This window comes from Oreochromis aureus, linkage group 20 (assembly GCF_013358895.1).
Source record: "Oreochromis aureus strain Israel breed Guangdong linkage group 20, ZZ_aureus, whole genome shotgun sequence".
Classification (NCBI taxonomy): Eukaryota; Metazoa; Chordata; class Actinopteri; order Cichliformes; family Cichlidae; genus Oreochromis; species Oreochromis aureus.
The window spans coordinates 18,711,384-18,730,801 of NC_052961.1; the positions used below are offsets into that span (position 1 = coordinate 18,711,384).

A 19,418-nucleotide genomic window follows, 5' to 3' on the forward strand; every position below is an offset into this window, starting at 1 on the left:
ATTCTTCCAAGGCAAACTAAATATTGGCTCTATTTATCTGATTTCCAGGATAATCTATAACTGGATACCTGCAAAACTGTAGACCATGCTATTAGCTAATTAATCCATCAAATATGCCTAAAATGAATTCTCACAATGCATATTAAATGAAGATTTAATAAAGGATGCAGTCTGTACTGTTCCTTCTGGATCAAGGCATGCATGTTGAGGAGGGATTAGTCCCAGACTTCTCTATGCAATCATTCTGGTGATAATAATAGAGCTCAGGCAGCAATGATAAACATTATGTTAACATTCTCATATTAACATCTTAGCACGCTCACGGCATGCTTAAAATATTTAACTCATGATATTGCCATATTGAGTACAGCTACATGAACCAGGAGCATGGCTTTGTTTACTAACACCTAAACCTCGAAGGAGAGATTAAAATGCCAGACATGCATGTGAGGACGCCTTTCAGACAAATCTTCTTGACGGACAAAGTGAAACCTCGCCACACCGTCTGTAATCCAAATGAAGACAAAAGGGTGGCTGCACCCACACAGTCACACCACTGAAATTCTAAACACATGTCTGCTATTACTTGTAAATAGGTTGCCTAAGTTTCCTACAGATATGTACAAAGATATTCATATTGTCTAATAATGTACGGTGCTGTCTGATGAGATGATTTTATGCGTAAAATGTGTAAACTGAGAGATAAATAAACCTTAACTCAAGAGTCAGAACGAGCAATGCTCAGTGAAATTGCAAAAATATGGCTCCTAACCACAGCTGTGACTCATCTGAACAAATCAGACTTCTACAAGCCTCAGTGAGAGATGTTGAAGGTTTTTAGGGATTAAAAACACAAATGCCTCTGAGGAAGGAATGTTGGGATCTTTGGGCTTAAACCCCAGTAGACTCAGAGACCAGTCACTTGTGTGTCAAATGTGAGCAAGACCACAAACTGCGCTTTCTACAGAAGAATGGTTGAAAACAAAAAGGGAATGTCTTTAAACTCTACTTAAGTTTGATTAAAAATGCTGCAAGGGGTCTAACACTTAAACCCGCTGAGAAGACTCTTCATCCACAGCGCTGATCTCAGCCAACTCCAAACTCCGGCCCCCTCTCACAGTCCTTTTATTAACATCAGTATTTACACAAACATCTCATTAATCATGTGACAGATAAAACACTCACATGTGAACATGTGACGTGTGTGTCTGCGACGTGTGATCATGTGATATGTGTGTATGTGTGAAAACAGAGGTGAGCATTCTTGCTAAAGATCTAATCAGCTTGCACAATGACAACTACATTGATCCACGATTCTTTAACAAGGACCTTAAGAGTGCTGTGTACAAACAAATGCCTGGAAACTGAACTGAAATAAACTGAAACAACATTGCAAGGAAGAGAGGGCCAAAACCTTTCAACAACAATATCCAGAAACTGACAAAGTCAACCAGAAAACTATTACTTTAATAAAGTTTAAACCATGTTCTATACATGACTATGTCCATATTTTGAATGATAACTTGTTGAACTATCAAATGCCACACACACACGCACACATGCACAAATACACAGAGGCATTCTGTTTGCAGTCTTGCACAGTATGAGACAACAGATAATGGAGAATGTAAACCAATGGTAGAGGGGAAAAAACACAAAACGTTTTAAATACACAGATTATCTGAGAACTTAGATAAGCCTGAATCAGATTCATGCACACACACAGTTGTGTGTACACACAGACGTTTTCCTCACTTAAAAGTTGCGAGACAGACCTCTAGTGGTGTAATATTTACACAGCAGCTCCATCTCTTAGAAGCTGAGAAGCTGGAGGCTTGCCAACGATTTTTGAAGTGAGCTCTGGTCAGTGAAGAACGCACTCCAACATAGATTAATCAACAGGCTGTCCCATTGGTGGCGCATTAGAGTCAACATCAGGAAAACATTATGAGTCCACATCTGATACCACTCTAGTTCTTAATTAATTGTAGCTCAATTTGCGTGTTTGTCAGATTCCCTGGAAAGAAGTTATGAAGTTTAGACAGAGAATTCCACTAAAAACTGTGATTAAACAGACATCGGATTTAATGATACACTAAGTATTTTTTTAGGTTATTTAATAGAAGAAAAGAATGTTGTACTCATATATATCTATAAACTGATCAGTGTGTTCTTAAATTTTCTAAAAACTGATGTATTCTGAAAAACTCTTTCAAACTATATAAGACTATTTAACATTTTTATATGTATATTTTCATCATCTCTTTCTCAGTACATCTTTCTCCTCTTCATTTCCCTCTCCTCTCATTTCCACCTCATCTTCTCCTCCCTACCTTGAGCCTTATCTCCTAAACTGAAGTCAGTGCTCAACCACACAAAAACGTGCATAAACACGATTGATTATAGTGGCCCCGAGACAACAAACACACTGCAACTTAAGAAAACACCAGAAAAGGGAAAAATGGTGCAATAGCACAAAAAACACAATGGAAATTTAAAGCACGCAGAACGTTGAATAAAACAAAATTTTAAAAGACACAATCGAAGTGTTTTTGGGGAGACATTAAGTTGATGGAAGAGCTGTGGAAGTGACAGAAACCAAAAATATGTGAACGATTGCACGGAGACACGCTTGAAAGAAGTGGATAATACTTTGGTGTCGTGAAGGAGAAAAAGATGCAAGTTAATGTGTGTTTTCATATAATACTGAATACATGTTTGCTATTAGCTGTTATCCTGTCACTTTCATAACTGTTCCATCACATTCTAGTCTCACTTTGTTTTTTTTAATTGATTTATTTGTATTTATTCTAGATAGTGACCCAATTACTTATTGTCAGAGGGTTATAAATGTAATCCTACCATCACCAGGCAGCTGACTAGCTAGCTAAAAAAAAACAATAACAGCTGGTTAAAAGCTAACTTTATGCAAGCTAATGTTAGTCTCAAGTTTCCTAAAAAATAAAGTTTCCCTCTGATAAGCAGTTTAGTTACATTCTCACATCATATTAGAGTCTATTTGTTAAGTGTCCGAGTCCAACCATGTTAGATTCACTTCAGAGAAAGTTTCACAAACACCAGCTACAAGCAGCTAACACCTGCAATGCAGCAGTGCTTACTGACAAAAAAGTTCAGGATATCCTTCAGAACTCACCTCAGTGCCTTCATCAGACAGAAGTGAGTTTCACGGACTCATCAACTTTACACTTTAAGTTTTACAGCCTCCTCCAGAGTAAACAGAGGTGGACACAGGTATATTGACAGCTGAGGTAAACAGCGGACTGAAAGCCTACACCAGGGCTATCAAACTCATTTTACATCAGGAGACACACACACCTAGTTACTTTGGTGTAGTATTAATGACTGTGGGGAGGTCTTTTTCAGCAGTAAATGCTGTAAAACTAATAAAAATGCAGAAAATACACTCCACAATTTAAGTCTTCCTTTACATTTTACAAAGCCATCCAGTAAACCAGATTAGAGTTCTTGCTGGGCCGATTCTGGCCCCCGGACCTCATTGTTTGACACCCCTGGATTACACTCACTACAGATGAACAGCCACTATAGAAAACACAATTCTGTGGACTGCAATCTGCTGACCTCTAGTGGTGAGATTTTACACACTGTACCTTTAAAGATGTAACCTCTCCACGGCTCTACTTCACATATATTCTGTGTAAAACCTGCTCTCCACACAAATCCACACACGCAAACATACTGCTTAATACAATGATCCATCTCTGCTTCTTGCAGCACTCCTTGTCCTTTGCTGACTCATGCGGTGTGGCAATGGGGGTTTTCCACAGGAACACGAGAAGTTGCTATACAACTAGCCCTTTATTCTAAAAGTGCACCGAGCCACACAGCTAAACATATCACACACAGACTGCTATATTCTTGATATACACACAAAAACACGCACAAAATGATTAAATGAACAATAAATTCTATGTCTCCTTGACAAGACTCTGCTGATGCTTAGGCCTGGATGAACTTCATGCTGGGTGTGCACATACGTTCCTGTAGGTGAATCTGTGTGGGTGGATGTTTGTGTGCACATGCCTCAGGCTCACTGTGCTTCTCATTAGTCCTCCAAACCTCTCAGAACAAAAGGTGCCCTGACTTCAGCACACACGCAATAGCAGGAAAACCATGCCACTGTGTGTGTGTGTCTATGTGTGTCTATGTGTGTCGGGTGTGTGTTTTTTCCAGAGGCTATAACAGCAAGGTTAACACACAACTGGAAACAGATGAGCTTAGCAATTAATGTTTTGAATCTAAAATAAACTGCAGCTGACAGTTAAGTGCTAAAAGACTTTAGACTTCCTAGTGAAGAGTGAAATGAAGTGAAACACCATTTAAAAATAGAAGACCAATTAAAATATGTCAGATGAATCTGATTACAAAAATTTATTATTATTATTATTATTATTTTACAGTTCTAATACTGTACATGGTTTAAGCAAATATGTAGTATACAGAGTGCAACATGTCAGAAACAAAATACTTCATTTCCATCTTTAGAAAACATCAAAGATCTGCTCATTCTGCAAGTTAAAGTTTTCAAAGTAAGTCATACCAGTCCTTCAAAAACAAGCCTGCAGAACAAACTGACTCCTGTTTCAGCAGCGTCAAAAACTGTCACAAAATGATGTTGAAAAATGAAGATGCTACTGAAACATCAAGGCACAAAGGGTAAACTGTTCCCAGAAAACAGCTTTTTTTATGCAGGAGTCTCCAAATTGTCCTTAAGCAATGAGATCAGGACAGAAACAAAGTCTTTATCCACAGTTTATCAGATTCCTATACTTTGAATGACTGCAAGTGAATGAGGGAAGACAAGTTGAGTTTCTGTGACACTTGTTCTCAGTCGTTTGTTCCATATTCACTGATGACCTTTCTGTGCATCCTCTGGATCTGGTTAGTTGTACCCCTTTTCCCCTTCTTATTGGTTCCCTCCAAGGAAGCAGGAAGGCTGAAGAAAGAAAAAAAGATTTATTTTATGTTTTTTATGATAAAAAAAAAAAAAAAAAAAAAGATTTTAAAAAAATACACACACACACATGGTTGTTAATGTCTATGTTCAGCAGCAGGGTCGCTGAAAAGTGCATTTGTAATGAGTTAAATTGCACTGTTACCACGGCTCCTAAGTTAATTTAGGCACTTGACTAGAGGAGCTCTCTTAAAGAACCATCGCTGCAGATTCCTAAACTGTGAGCTCATAGTTCAGACTCACACATTTGGGTCACGAGTTCATTTGAGATGACCGGTTTCATTAAATAACTCTGTTTCCATTACAGGGTGATGACTGCACCCTTGATCTCAAAAGTCACAACGACAGATAGCTCTTAACACCCTTAATGTCCCACTGCTTCATGTCAACTAAACTCATAAGGAAAGTCAGTGTGTGTGTGTTTGTGCATGTGTTTAAAAATACTCGACTGCTTGGTGAGGGAGGGGCAGGCAGATGTTATTTTGAAGGCTCACGTTGCATCTTAATTATGTCCTCAAGTGAAGCTGGTTTGTGTCTACTGAGGTGTAGTACAGGCAGATGACCATAGTAAGGAAAAACTCGGAGAGGACTCTAACTCGGTGGAACATCTAAACACTGAAGTGGTACTTGTAAATAACCTTCAGCACGAGCTTAACGTGAGTGCTTCTCAGCTCTGTGTCACCTCATTCCCAAGAGTCTGGACGTTTTCATTCCTTTTCATCCAACTATTGCAACAACTCGTTTGGTGATTAGCACAGAAAGGAAATGACATGTTAAGTCAGGTGTGTTACTACTCGCACACATCTGTGCCTTAAATTGCCAAATGCTTGAAAAACCAACAATAATAATAATAATAAAAATTATGTTTGTTTAGCTGAGGCATTTGTTTGGGATTCACTGCCAGTCTCAGCTACTGGGAGTGAACTTGAGGATATTTGAGCAATGAGAGGGTGTGGTGCCACTCTCTCCAAAACCCAGATAAAATGATTTATACATAAATTAAATAAAAGCTTTCCCACGCCAATAAGTCACAATTTGACTTCTAGCTATTTCAGTCCAACCAGACGACAACTTAGGATACCTTCGAAAATCAGAGCTCCTCGTCCTCCCCAGTGCTGCCCAGGTGTCCCGTAGACAGGTGCCGGTTCCTCCCGGTCTGCACGGCCTGTAGGTTCTTATAGTGCACCAAAGCCAGAGCAATCTCTGCGTTCCACGCTGTGCCGTCCTGCGGACACCGAAAGTCAATTTCCTTGCCCGTAACCATGACCACAGTGAAGTACACCAGCCCACGTTTATACTCCACGCAGTCCACCGTGACCATGCGCTCAAAGCGAAGCTCCTTGACTTTGGAGCTCGACGCCAAACCCGGAGCATCACCGCCGCCTCCTTTGCAGTTGTGCAAGCGCAGCCCGTCCTCAGTGAGGACGCAGCGCTTCTTCTTCCACAGCTGGAGAAGCCCACTGCTGCGCTTCTCCAGCAGTCCGTCTCTCATCGCCTTGGCCGCGAACGACATTTCCACGCTGAAGGAACGTCTTCAGTACGAGACTCTAGGCAACTTAATCCTCAGCAGCGACGTGTTTCAAGATGAATTTAATAAATACGCATCCCGTGTCTTGCCGTATCAACGTCCCTCGGGGAAACAGATCAGCTACAGTAAAGATGATGTTAAACACATTTGTCTATGCCACACAGTTTGGGAATAAGTTCAGTCTGTGCGCAATGACAGGACACCGTGCGGGTTGGTAGGCTGCTCTGCTTGGATATGTTTGAACATGCCCGGCTCCTGTCTGGACCTTCTCCCCCTTTCAACTAGCACCCCGCCTCCTTCTCAGTGACGGCAGGAGAAGATCCGGGCTGTTTATGAAATTCCCAGCTTGAGTGTGTGCGTCAGCGTACAGTGCGCGCGAAAGAAAGACAGGCACAGAGAGTCAGTTAGTGCACGCTGACAGTTGTGTTTTACAGCACTCTGCATAGCAGCCTTTTTATGTGATGCAGTGGCGGAGAGAGTGCTCAGATCTTTAACATAGCAACACCAGGGTAAATATACTTAATCTTTACGACTTAGCTCACTCAAGTAAAAAGACAGAAGTATTAAAGAAACAAAAGTAGTGCAGAATGGCCAATATCAGAATAAAGGATTATAATTACGAGTCCACCAGTGTGTTCATGTTCATGTTTAATGCTGCCAGTGGTAATTATGGGCCTAACTTGATCATTGGTTACCATTTTTTTCCTCTGTTAATTCGATTCATCTTCAAAGTAACTCGTCACGTAATTATCAACGTGAAAGCTGAACGTGAAACATTTTTTAAAAACTGATTTCCACAACAAGGTAAACAAAAATACAGAGTAGATGGGTGCAGGCCTTACTATCTCCCTTTGAGGTCGCAGTGCACCTGTAGAAAAACCTGCTAACACACCTTTCTGTATAAATGAGTAAACTAAAATTCTAATACGCTTAAAGTGCAATAAGCTCCCATTTATAAGCCTTTAAACTCCTTATTAGAAACTATGTAATCTCGCCTCTCTGAGAGCTGGAATGTGAGTGGGTGGCATGGCGGATAAAGTTGGATAAAGAGTTCAAACTGTTGTATGACTAATCAGTCAGTTAGTGATCATCACTTTCTGGAAACAATGTCGTTAGAAGGTAGGGCTACACGCAAGATGTCCAATTTGCCTCATCTACAGATTTCACATTAAAAATAAAGTATTTACAAGTAGTGAAATAAAAATGACAAGTATATTTCATTTGATTAACAGATTATGTTTTCATAACTTTAGAGCTCCGCTTATTCCTCCGAGCTTTCACTTCTCTGTCAAACTTCTGTGGGAAACATCAGTGATGGAATTTGTTGGTAAATTCTTTCTGACATTCTTACGTGATTGATAAGCTTTGTGGGTGGAGTGTATCTGTGATTCCCCCAATTTTACAAGATACTGGACTTACCTGGTCCCAGTGTGTCGCGTATTGTGAGAGAAATGTAACCTGCACGTGTCATTTCTTAAAAACAAAACAGAAACCACCACCTATGATACTCGCCTTAGACGCAAACCGAGACACGGAGGCCGAGGAGGCAGTTTCACTTCACTTTGTGCCAATAAAAACAATGACACCAAATACATTCTCTCTGTAGTTTATTTATCATCATGCTTTCAGAAAGCATACGGTAATTGTCGAAACTTTACATAGATGGTTGTATAGGTTATCTTGTGATGCACACGTGTCGTGTTAAAAGGTGATCGTCTGACAAAAAGTGATTTCCGTTGATTGTATGTGTTTTTTATGTATGTGTGTGTGTTGTTTTTTTGGTAGTATCTCTGTTTATATTGAAAAATAGTCTGCAGTCAACACCATTTACGAAGTTGTTATATATAAAATAGAAAGGTCATCTGTTTAGCAGGTATCTTTTTGACATTATTGTACACACTCTATATTCTACAATATAATCAATCCAAAGCATCTTTGTTTAACTGTTGTGTATTTGGTGCAATCTCTGTTGCAGTGAGAGTTTTACATTCGTAATTAAAGGATGTATAAAAGTCTCTTTGACAAAAACTGATTGCAGCTTCTACCTCATGACATAAATATATTTTCTGACTTCAAGTGGCTCGATATCAATCAAGAGAGATATGTTTGACACATGTTTCACAGACCAACAAGTCATTTACTGTCATTTAAGTACGAACAATAATTTTGGGGCAAATACCGGAAATCGTTTCTGGCAGGCGATCATTTTTTATCACAACACCCGGGGTTGCAAGTGTTGAGAGAAAAATTAATTCTTAATGAGAGGTTATTTTGAGTGCAAATCACCCATGCAGTTTTACATAGATATTCATGTGCATTAAATGTGCATATGTGGCAACACTGACTGTAAGAGCAATAGTATTCACCTGTGTCTATGAGATTATGAAGGTGTCATCTTTTCGACTGTACAGTTTATAAAAGCAGCTTTCTATCAAGCGCGTCTGTGGATATAGGTCGTCTGCCCCCTGCAGGAAGAGCCAGGCAGTGCAGTAATCTGGAGCTCTGCTGAAGATACGTGGTTCCTACTGAGTGTGCGCCAGCGCCCCGGCTCCCAGTCCATAGCCAAATCCTTTGGGTCCGAAGTTTTTGCCGTAACAAGCTGTTGAGAACAAAGGTAATGCCATAAGACTCCACGCTTTGCCATCCTCCCATATATATTAGACAAAGCTCACTGTGGCCTGCTTGGCTCTCCGCTTTGATTTGAGTGTTTGATTTCCATCTGGCAAACATGATATTCCTCGACTGAATGTCTCACAGTGACCACAGTTTCTTCAGGATTGTTGGTAGAAGGGTTTTTGACTTCCCCCTCAAATGTGTTTTTTAGGCCATGCTGACTTCTGGATTTACAGACTCAATCACAGATTGAGTTAGCATTAGCCTAAGTTGGTGTGCACTACTTAGCAATGGTCTTAACAAATTAATTTTACATATGAGCGAACTGAAAAATATATTGCACCACAGCTCCCATGCTGGTTCTTCCAGATACAGACTATTTCATTTTTGCACCCTCTAAATGCCCAGTGTTACGCTTGTGTACTGCTCAAGTGCAGATTCTGTGGCATATTTCGGCCCTGAAACATGATATCAGTGTTAGATTTACACCTTTGCGGCTGTTAGATGGCAGGAAGGAGTAAACACTTTAATTCAGCAGTTTAATTCTGAACTTTGTTTGCTGGGTCTCATATTCCTCAGCTACATAGCCCATATTGAGTACCTGAAAAACGTGTTTTTCTGCTCTGTACATGGGGTTGGGTTGACCCAGACAAAATAGAAGGGTTAATGTGCCCATAAAATAGAATATTGAACTGAACGGTGTTGGACCCTGGGAGCATAGATAAGCTCCAGTATTAGTTACCAGTGGGTTGAATTTACAGTATACACACCTACAAGGTATTATGACAAAATAATAAAAATGAATATGAGCCTGTGATATTGTGTTAACTAGTTTGCTGCCTTTTATTGAATTATACACTTGCTGGCCACTTTATTAGGTACACTTGTTTAACTGGATGCTCTGAAAAAGAGAAAATATCTAGTGAGTGGCATTTATCTGGAAGAAATTGCCTTCTTGATGCCAGACGTCAGAGGAGAATGGCTAGACTGTTTCAAGTGGATAGGAAGGCAATAATAACTCAAATAATTACTCGTTACAACCAAGGACATCTATCTCTGACTGACCTCTGTCTCATTCCTGTCAGCTAATAACAGGACACTGAGTGTCACGATCCTGGGTCTTTTGACCCAGCGTTTTGAGATTTAGTTTATTTTGATGTTTATGGTTTATGTTTAAGTTCATTGGGTTTTCTAAGTTCATTTGTTTATTAGTTTCCCCTTGTGTTTTCAAACCCTGTGTTAAGTCTCCCTTGTCTTTTATGTGTTTCATGTCTGCATGTCTTTTGTTGTCAAGTTCATGTTGTCATGTCTGCGTTTCATTATGTTTCCTGTTTTATTTTGAAGAGGTCCCGTGTTCCCGTGTTCAGTGTATTTAGCTTTACGTTTTCCCTGTGATGTCGTTATGTTCATGTGTGTCAGCTGTTTCCCCATGTGTTTCCACTTCCCTCATTAGCCTCCTGTGTGTATTTAGTCTGTGTTTTCTCACTCACTCTTTATCAGGTCGTCTGTTGTTTCACCATGTTTCCAGGTCTCTTGTAGTCATGTCCAGGTCTGTTACTATCAGGGTTCTTTATGTTGTATTTTAGTTCACCCAGTTTGGGTTAATGTTTAGTTTTGCATTAGTTTGCCTTTGCCCATTGTTGTGTCTTTTTATCAGCCTTATTAAACGGCTCGCCTTTTGTTAATATTCAAGTTTTGTTCCAAGTTCGTTCGTGTCTGCATTTTGGGTCCACTCTTCACAACACATACAGTCTGCCTCAGCCAGAATGTGACACTGAAGCTACTATGTGCAAACGTTCAAAATTGGATGATAGAAAATTGAAAAATTTTTGTCTGCTCTCAATTTCTGCTAAAACGTTTGGATGGCAGGGTTAGAATTTGGTGTACATCCTGCCTTTTATCAACAGTTTAGACTGCTGATGGTGTAATGGTGTAAGAGGTAGTTTCTTGAAACACTTTGGGCCCATTAGTACAGCTTGAGCACTGTTTAAACACAAACAGCCAGTCCAGTTCATCCCTTTAGTTTACCTGTCTTCAGATGGCTTCTTTCAGCAGAGTAATGCACCAGATCATCTCAAAGTGGTTTCCTGGACATGACAGTGAATTCACTGTACTCAAATGGTCTTTACATTCACCACATCCCAATCTAATAATTAAGTTCTTTTCAGTTTTGTTTATGTAGCACTTTATCACAAAAATAGTTACCTCAAGGCCATTCTTACTGTAAGTTAAAGACCCTACAAAAATAGAGCACTTGTTTAGTATGTTGCTAGTTACCTCAACAGGCCAGGAGATTTTTTTTTTTCTTTTCTGTCTTAGTAAATGCCCTTTCTCACTGTCCCTTTTCCCTTCTGTTTTTCTTTTCCTCCTTCTCTTTCTTTCCCTTCCCCAGTCATGTCTGTCCCATCTGTAAAAAATAAAATAAAATAAATAACTTTTGGGATGTGGTAAAACAGGAGATCTGTGTCATGGATGCGCAGTGGACAAATCTGCAGCGACTGCGTGATGCTGTCATGTCATCGTGGACCAAAATCTCTTTCCAGCACCTCGTCTAATCTGTGATGTGAAGAATTCAGGCAGTTTTCAAGGCATAATCGGTTTAAGCCATTACTAGCAACGTGTACCCAATAAAGTGGCTGGTAAGTGTTTGCTAGTATTTATTGAAATGACTCCAAGAGTAATAGTTATTTTTTTTCATTTAGCACATAACTCAATAGATATACAGTGCATAGTTTGTGTATTTAATTTATAATAGGAGTACAGATTTTGATCAAGAGAGCCTTTCTGAGTCATTGTTTAACTTGTTGCAGGCATGAACTTTGACTCCCAGGTTTAGAGTTCAGCTGAAATTGTAAAACTTCCATTTTTCTGGGTAACTGCACCCTCTGTTGTATTCTAGGGTTTATTACAACTCATTTGGCCATTCTTACAAAAAAAAAGGAGTTCATTTTTAACCACAAGCCTCATTTATAAAGACTTTTTTTTTTTTCTTTCAACCCAAGTTATATATATTTAGTGTTCCTATCACCTATATTATATGTCTTTCAGATCCTTCCTGGGCCTGAATGGGTTAGCTTTCCTAGCTTTGCGCCCATGGAAACACATCTTAATTGTGACTGTAAGTCACTGACCCATGGGAAATGTTTGAAGTTTGGAGCCATTGTGGAGGTATGTTATACCTGCATTCTTTTTAAAGGCCAGCAGAGGGCAGTAAGTGCTGTGGTCTGGCTCTATAGAAGAGAGCGTTTTACCTTTGCAGTAGATTTCCCCATCCTTATCAGCTAGTGTGGTTGATTCAAGGCTCTTCCCACAAGTGGCGCATGTAAAACATCCAGTCTTATGCCATGCCTGTAAATATATGCAAGCCTCATTTTAAAGTAGTTGTGTTTTTTCTTGCATGCACTCATATATGCTTGTGTTTTGCTTACACTCCCAGCTCCCATCACTTTCTCAGCAGCGTAGACGGACTTGCCACAGCGAGGGCATTTGTCTGAACCTCCAAACTTCTGAGCTAGCTTGGAGGGGTTTGGGTTGGTGGTAGGACGATGGGGAGCGGGTCTGATGGGTAAAGAAGGCAAAAAATGTGGATAAGGAGCCTTAAAAAGCATTAAAAAGTATGCTTGCCTGTGTGTTACTCACTCTTCAGGTTTAATTCCCAGGGACTCTCCTTTGTCCATGCTGAGGGTTCCTGCTCCTTGGCCGTAACCATAGCCTTTTGGCCCATATTTCTTACCATAGCATGCCTTGCAGTAGACTTCATCCATATGCACAGCAACAGTTGTGCTGTCTAAATTCTTCCCACACACCACTGTACAAAGAGACACATTATTATTGTTTTGCATATCTTTGTACTTTTCGTTGAGTATGTTCATGTGTTTATATAGGCTCCCAACTGTTTGCCTTATAAGGAACATTTTGTTTGAAGGAACATGTTCTCATCTAAATTCCATCACAGGAATGTTTGATTACGATGCAAGAACACAAACCCCATGAACCCACATTTCTTTCAAACTTCAAGATATCTAATTTATCATTATGAAGGATTTACAGTTCACAAGAGATGAATACTTGTATGTGGAGTGGTCAAAATGTTTTGTCTGATGTCTCCTTTCTGATTTGCTGTGAGCATTTTAGCAATCCTGCTAGATTATATCACTTCCAGGAAATCCTGTTTCCATTACTCACACATGCATATTTGCAGTTTCACCATACAGCTAAACAAACATCAACTTGCTGACCCAAGCTGACCTAAACTACATGTTGGGGATCATAACTGGTGAAGAAAAACCCAGCCGAAAGGGACCACACGTCAGTGTACTCTTAGTTCTGGTCCCAAGCCCGGACGGATGGGGAGGCTTGCATCAGGACGGGTATTTGGTATAAAATCGTTGGCAGATGAAATATGCAGATCATCAAGAATGACATTTTCTGGGTTAAGAACCGCTATCGGTTCTGTTGACTAGCAGGGTCAGTAACTATAGTACTTTTGGCTAGGATAGGGTTAGCAAGGGGTGGAGGCAGATGATTGGGTATGGCAACACCTAAAGGGAAAAGCCAAAAGAAGAAGAACAACTAACAAAGAAAGCTCAAATAAAGACAAAACAGTGGTCTTCAGTGTGAGAGCCATCAGTGTCCAAGCCAGAAAAAGCCAAAAACAGGAGCACCACTAGGAGCGCAACCTGAAATGTAACCAAGATGGCGCCCGAGGTTTACTGGGTTCTCCACCTTAAATTCATCGCTGGTAGTTCTACCATCCTGCATATTAAGGAGAACATTCAGCATAAACAACCTGGAATGTGCTGCTATTTCTTCCTAGTTTTTGCAGTGGACTTCCAGGGAGTGACGCAGCGATAACAGGAATGGTCCCAGAGGTTTACAAAAAGCAGGAAACCAATCTAGAAGTCGATAGAGGCCAAAAATACACCTTTTGTTTTTTTTCATCGGCCTAGTTGCAGACTGTTTTAATCACATGTTATAAAGACACACGACTCTTCTAGGTTAGTAGACTTTTTGCTAGTGCGACTCCTTGGAAGTTGAAAAGTTTTTGTAGTGCTAACACTTAGTCATCAATGTAAATAACTGGATTTTATTAATATAGAAGACTTTTATATTAAACTGGCTAATCCTGAAATGTGTTGATCTATTTTCTCTCTGCAGCTCATCTGAATAGACTCTGACAGGAAGTTAGAGCGAAAGGGGAACTGATCAGTTTAAGGCTCAGTTTCTAGGAGACAAAAAAAAAAAAAAAAATTATTATACCAAGATGTAGTTCAAATATAGCTTAGCCACCCTTATACAGCATTTTCTCTTTGTCTGCACATACAGACGACACATAGTCAACATTAGGTTAATATTACATGTGCCTGTAATACGTGTCAAAAGTTGACTGGGCTCCACAATCACAGGAAACAGTTATCGGTTAACTCACTGCACAGGAAGCAGGATCTATGGAAGCTCCGCCCATCACAGAGAACCTCTTCTGCAAAGTAAACAGTCTTTGAACAGCGGCCACACTTGTTTCCTCCTCCCAAAGGCATCCTTTAGTAATCCATGTTACACAGAGAAAAAAACCACACACACTGGTTATTTTGTTATGAAATGAAGCTTTGGTAAATCAGACGGTAGAAACGGCTGGAAAGACACTAGAAGGACCTTAAAGGTGTTCATACATAGAGATAAAATTCAAATGATATTTTACTGAACTGCTTTAAAGGCCTTTAATTAATGAGTGGAAAGGGCCCTAAATTGAAAAACAGATGAATCAGTGGACTGTTAAATTCCTTAACAGAACCATCATGGAAACGCAAATAGCTTTTGTTTTAGGAAACCCATTTAAACAGCCATATTTGGTTGCCTGTAAATCTGGCTTTGTAAGGCTAGGCCCAAAGACTGTAATTTTATTCCTGCCAGTTCTCTGTGGTTTCTGTAATGGACAATCAAGCCAGGACTGCACTGGAAAATTCTAGAAGAGTTTTCTGTAAAAGGGCCAAAAAACGAAAGGTCTCTTTCTTAAAAAAATAGAAGTGAGTGTGGAAGTTACGCGTAAGCATGACTTTCTGAGGAATCTTAAAGTCGATGGCATGTGAAAAACCCTGGCATCCAGTCTGTTTCTATCCAATGTGCTTCTAGCACAACCCTCCCTGTCCATTCTTGCATATCTACTTCCACATTCCCACATTCCTGACCGTGTAAACCCTCCTCCTTCATGGTCATGTCTCACATTTATCATCTACTCCTCCCTGTCTTTCTCTTCAGCCCGTCACCAGAAAGTACCTCATACCTGCAGTTGTGTTTTATACGGCACAAAATATGTCAAAAAAATCGACAACTACATCAAGGTTAGCTTGCTTTTTCTAACTTAGATTACCTAAGACTTCTGGGCACCATATACAGTATGACTCACTCAGAAATAACAGGCGGTACCACAAAGCCTCTGACTCTATTTAAACATTTTCAAACCCCCAGTTAAAAATAACTTAGTACTTATACTTACTGTGAATATGAGCTCATTTCACTATGATACAGAATCATACAGGCGTGTCAGGCTGCTGGTGCACAGTGCCTTTTTTGTCATTGTAAACACAGTTTCAGTTAAGGGACTGAATGAGTGTGAAGAACTAATGCAGTTTTCTTGGATGTAGCTGAGACTTTAGAAGACTCTTATTCCAGTTTATAAATTATATGAGTTATTTATACATATCGTGGACATATTTGGCTTTGCAGCTTTAAGTTGAAGGTCAGTCATATTGTCTTGTATTGAAATTGAAACAGTTACAGCCACAACTCACAAAGAGACCACTGGCACAGCCACGGAAGTCTAAACTGTGTAAAGTTTAGGGAAGCAGTGGTGAATGAGAGTATTGGATGCATAGCTCAGAAGAAAGTGAAAGGTCTACATCATAAATGTTTATATGAGGAAGATGGAGACTAGCTGGCATTTTCAGTATCCTCTCATAAAGGACGGCAGTTTGCGTAGTTTTACAGTCCTGGGACATTCCTCATTTCCACTTAAAGTAGAAATGCAGGGAATGTTTTGGACCAAGCAGTGATGGAAACATTTTAGAGTTTTCCAGCAGTCGATTTTGGAAACTATGACTTGAAATCTCAAATAAATGTCTAACTCTTCCATGTCATTTTGGAAGGGGAACAAGCAGCAGCAGCATCAGTGGTTAAAAGCTTTTGTTGTTAGAAATGATCCCGGCTCCCAGCTTCAGGACCAAGTATGTAGATGAGAAGGTGAGGAAAATGCTTGTGAATACTGTTATCAAGGCTATCAGTAATTGTTTAACTTTGTGTGGTGCTGTTGTTGGTGCTTGTTCACTGATAGAATGGGTAGGACTGATTTGACAGTTAGTTTGACCACAGGAGGGAAATTCATAGAGAAGTGGGAGAATTCTCACTTGATGGATGAAAAGGTTACTGGAGACATTAGTTTTCCTTACATTTATATTACATAAATATTCTGTGTATCTGCTAAATTATTTCCATCAGGATGAATTCCAGTTCATGCTAATTGTGGTGGCTTTGCATGTTTAGACCTGCAAGGACACGTAGATCTGTATGAGAGTGCTTTAGAGAAGGAGCAGTAAGGAGTGGAAACTCAAACAAATCAGGAAGTCCACTAACAAATTTAATGTGACAGCATGTGATATCTGTGTGATTCAGGCAGAGCTGAATGTTGGTGAAAGTTTAGTAGGAAGTTGCTGTGCTGTATTTTCTTTATTATGCATTACTGTTTCTCTCTTGCGTTAATGTTTAGCTGCTCACTCACTCTGAAACCTATTCTCTAACACTTTTCTCTAACGGAAACACGAAGGCACCCTGTGGTATAAGTGTTGCAAGTGTCTTTCCCATCATGCATCAGCTAAATAAGAAATTAGACAGAAGCAAACAGAATCCATAAGAATTCAAAATAAAAAATCATTACTTACTTGCAGCGAGTAGGGGCTGTCGGTCAGGGATGATGGGGAGGAAGATCTTTCACAGGTCAGAGTAGCGTAAATGGAGCGGTGTGGTATGTTCAGGAAACCAGCTGTCCACAGTTAACTTTAAGTATGCAAGAAAAATAAAAAGTCACTCCTCTTTAAAACCTGATTTGAATAACTTTTATTGTGTTGCTATCCTTAGGAGCGTACCAACACTCTCCTTATCCGCTGTAACACTATTCCAGATGTGTTGAAAGGGAGGAGCTTCTGTTGTTGCTGCTCCAGTCTGCAAACTTAGACCGTGTGGAGGATCAGGGGAGCTTACTCTCCAAGTGAGAGGCAGACACAGTGAGAGCGAGAGGTGGGGTTGAACGGGGAGTAGCCGGGATTCAAAAAGTGTGTACTGGCTCGCACAGCCGAGAGATTTTCTTGTTGATTGCACTCCGTGTTTTGCAACTCTCTTGCACAAGGGCTGACCTTCAATTTGTCAGACAGCCGCCAACAAACACTGAACCGTGATACTAAACTATGTGAACTTCACATTGCTGAAACACTTTTATCATGTATAAACATTAGTGGCATTCTGTGTTCCAAACTGTGATATTTTTTCTTGAAATGCACAGACAGAACACAGCTCTTTTACTAGATTTCTTTAAGTTGTAATAAGAATGTGTAAAAGTGACCTTCGAAATAAATGCACAGAGAATTCGCTTAAGCAACTGTGCCAGATTATTGTTAATGTTTTAATACGGTGCTTAGCATTTTTATTAGACCAGCACCCAATGTAAGGTTTACGCCACAGCTGCCCTAAATTACCAATATTATTTTTTGATTAAGATGTTAAGTTAAAGTTATTTACTTGCATTTCTGAACAGAAAAGGTTTAGTTTTAGTGGTTGAATGTCATGCTTGACAAATTTCAGAGAAATCCAGAGAGCTGGCTCAAATTTGGGCATAAATTATGAATTCGTTTTGTCATTTGCCTCATAAATAACAATGTACGTTTTAGCTTTGATCACGTTTTTGACAGATTTCTAAAATATTTGTGTCTTCTTGTTTTTATGACATCTCATCTTAACAATCAGTAGATTTCTTACTCTGTTTTACTAACTACTCACAGGTTAACCTTTAATAGCTAATCAGTTTTGAATCAGCTCTCAGCGTGATGCAATTTCAGTGATTCTGTTTTATTACCGAAGCATTTAATGACCTTTAGGCACGAGCAGCAAAAGGTCACCCTGATATGCTTAATGGATGAGAAACAACAGAAACAGATGGGCAACTTGTGAAAATGTGTATATGATGCATCCAGCTTTAACATGACTTAACGCTACTGCCACCATGTGGTTGAGATGGGTAATATCAGTAGGATGCATTCCTGATTTTAATGTTGGATGCTTTTTGGAAATTTACTGGGTAACTTGTGCTGTCATTTTCTGGGAATAAGAAGAAAAGAAGAAAGTTTTGCCTTTTCAAGGCTTCATCAGATCATATAAACAATGGACTTGTTTATATGATACCCTTCAATGCCCAGGGTGGCATGGTGCCTGTGATGTTGTCATTGTTGCAATAAAGTGTTTGAGTTAATTTAATGAAAGTTAAGTAGCACAACCAAGTGTTTTAGAGCACCACAGCTGACAAACATCATATTATTTTTTGTTATTCATATGCGTAGAGGGATTTCTGATGGCTGTGGGTGTGAAAAGCTGCCTTTTAAGACCTTTTCAGGACAAACTAAACTTGACACACGATAGACTTTCTCAGATTTTGCCTGTATTGACAAGTAAAACTAGCTTTTGAACTGGCTGTTTGTTGCCTTTATGACACATTTTAAATTAGTTTTTAGTTGAGCCAAAATATTTGAATAATTAAATGACCTTCTTTTTTAATAACTATGTAATTTTACATAAACTCAACAGTCACAGCATAGCTTGAAATTTAGAAGTAATTGATTTAGACCTGCATGCAAATTTTATGGCTTCTTTTTTTGCCCGTTGTTCACAGAGAGACAAACAAACTGCTCCAATCACATTACCTCTTCCTCAGCTTTCACCTGAGCAGATTAATAATGATAATAATAATGTGGGCATTCCCTCTTAATTATGTGCTGAAATTATGGCCTAAAGCGAGAGTGTGCTAATTTGCAGAAAGAAGCAAAGCTCAAGTGGAAGCCACTTGACATTAAAGCGTGTAAGAGGAGCCCTTTAATGAGCCATTTTCTGTTGGTGGCATTTGGCGCTGGCAGATTCCATGACAGGCAGAGTTAATGAATGGAGTCAGATTCTTTCAGTTCCCCTTTTCCATCAAGCTGACATGAAATGGAATTAGCTCATGCAGCATGCATAGAATAAATTAGACTG

The 19,418-nt window shown here is 39.6% G+C and overlaps 3 protein-coding genes across 8 annotated transcripts in view; 1 reads left to right on the plus strand and 2 right to left on the minus strand.

Annotated features, from left to right (window-relative positions):
- Positions 1-4,395: 4,395 nt before the first annotated feature.
- phlda3 (pleckstrin homology-like domain, family A, member 3) lies at positions 4,396-6,822 on the minus strand. The gene is made up of 2 exons (XM_031753264.2): positions 6,075-6,822; positions 4,396-4,975 (listed from the first exon to the last, which is right to left on the minus strand). Exon 1 carries the CDS (start codon positions 6,504-6,506, stop codon positions 6,084-6,086), a length of 423 nt encoding a protein of 140 aa, XP_031609124.1. The 5' UTR covers positions 6,507-6,822; the 3' UTR covers positions 4,396-4,975; positions 6,075-6,083.
- A 1,289-nt stretch (positions 6,823-8,111) lies between these two features.
- csrp1a (cysteine and glycine-rich protein 1a) lies at positions 8,112-17,420 on the minus strand. Of its 2 annotated transcripts, XM_031753261.2 has the most exons (7): positions 17,270-17,420; positions 17,066-17,180; positions 14,563-14,672; positions 12,774-12,942; positions 12,563-12,692; positions 12,386-12,482; positions 8,112-9,120 (listed from the first exon to the last, which is right to left on the minus strand). In XM_031753261.2, the coding sequence occupies exons 3-7, from the start codon at positions 14,669-14,671 to the stop codon at positions 9,044-9,046; spliced, it is 582 nt and encodes a 193-aa protein (XP_031609121.1). In that variant the 5' UTR covers position 14,672; positions 17,066-17,180; positions 17,270-17,420; the 3' UTR covers positions 8,112-9,043. The 2 variants fall into 2 exon arrangements, with proteins under 2 accessions (XP_031609121.1, XP_031609120.1); XM_031753260.2 differs by having other exon boundaries at positions 17,066-17,390.
- LOC116330784 (neuron navigator 1-like) overlaps positions 9,133-19,418 on the plus strand; it is a 96,616-nt gene continuing 86,330 nt past the window's right edge. For 2 of the 5 annotated variants that reach the window (XM_039604965.1, XM_039604973.1), the window contains exon 1: positions 11,577-12,302. The gene's annotated coding sequence lies outside the window, so the exon portion shown is untranslated. Of the gene's footprint in view, positions 10,684-11,576; positions 12,303-19,418 lie in introns of those variants that run through there. The other 3 variants (XM_039604969.1, XM_039604967.1, XM_039604968.1) reach the window with 3 other exon arrangements.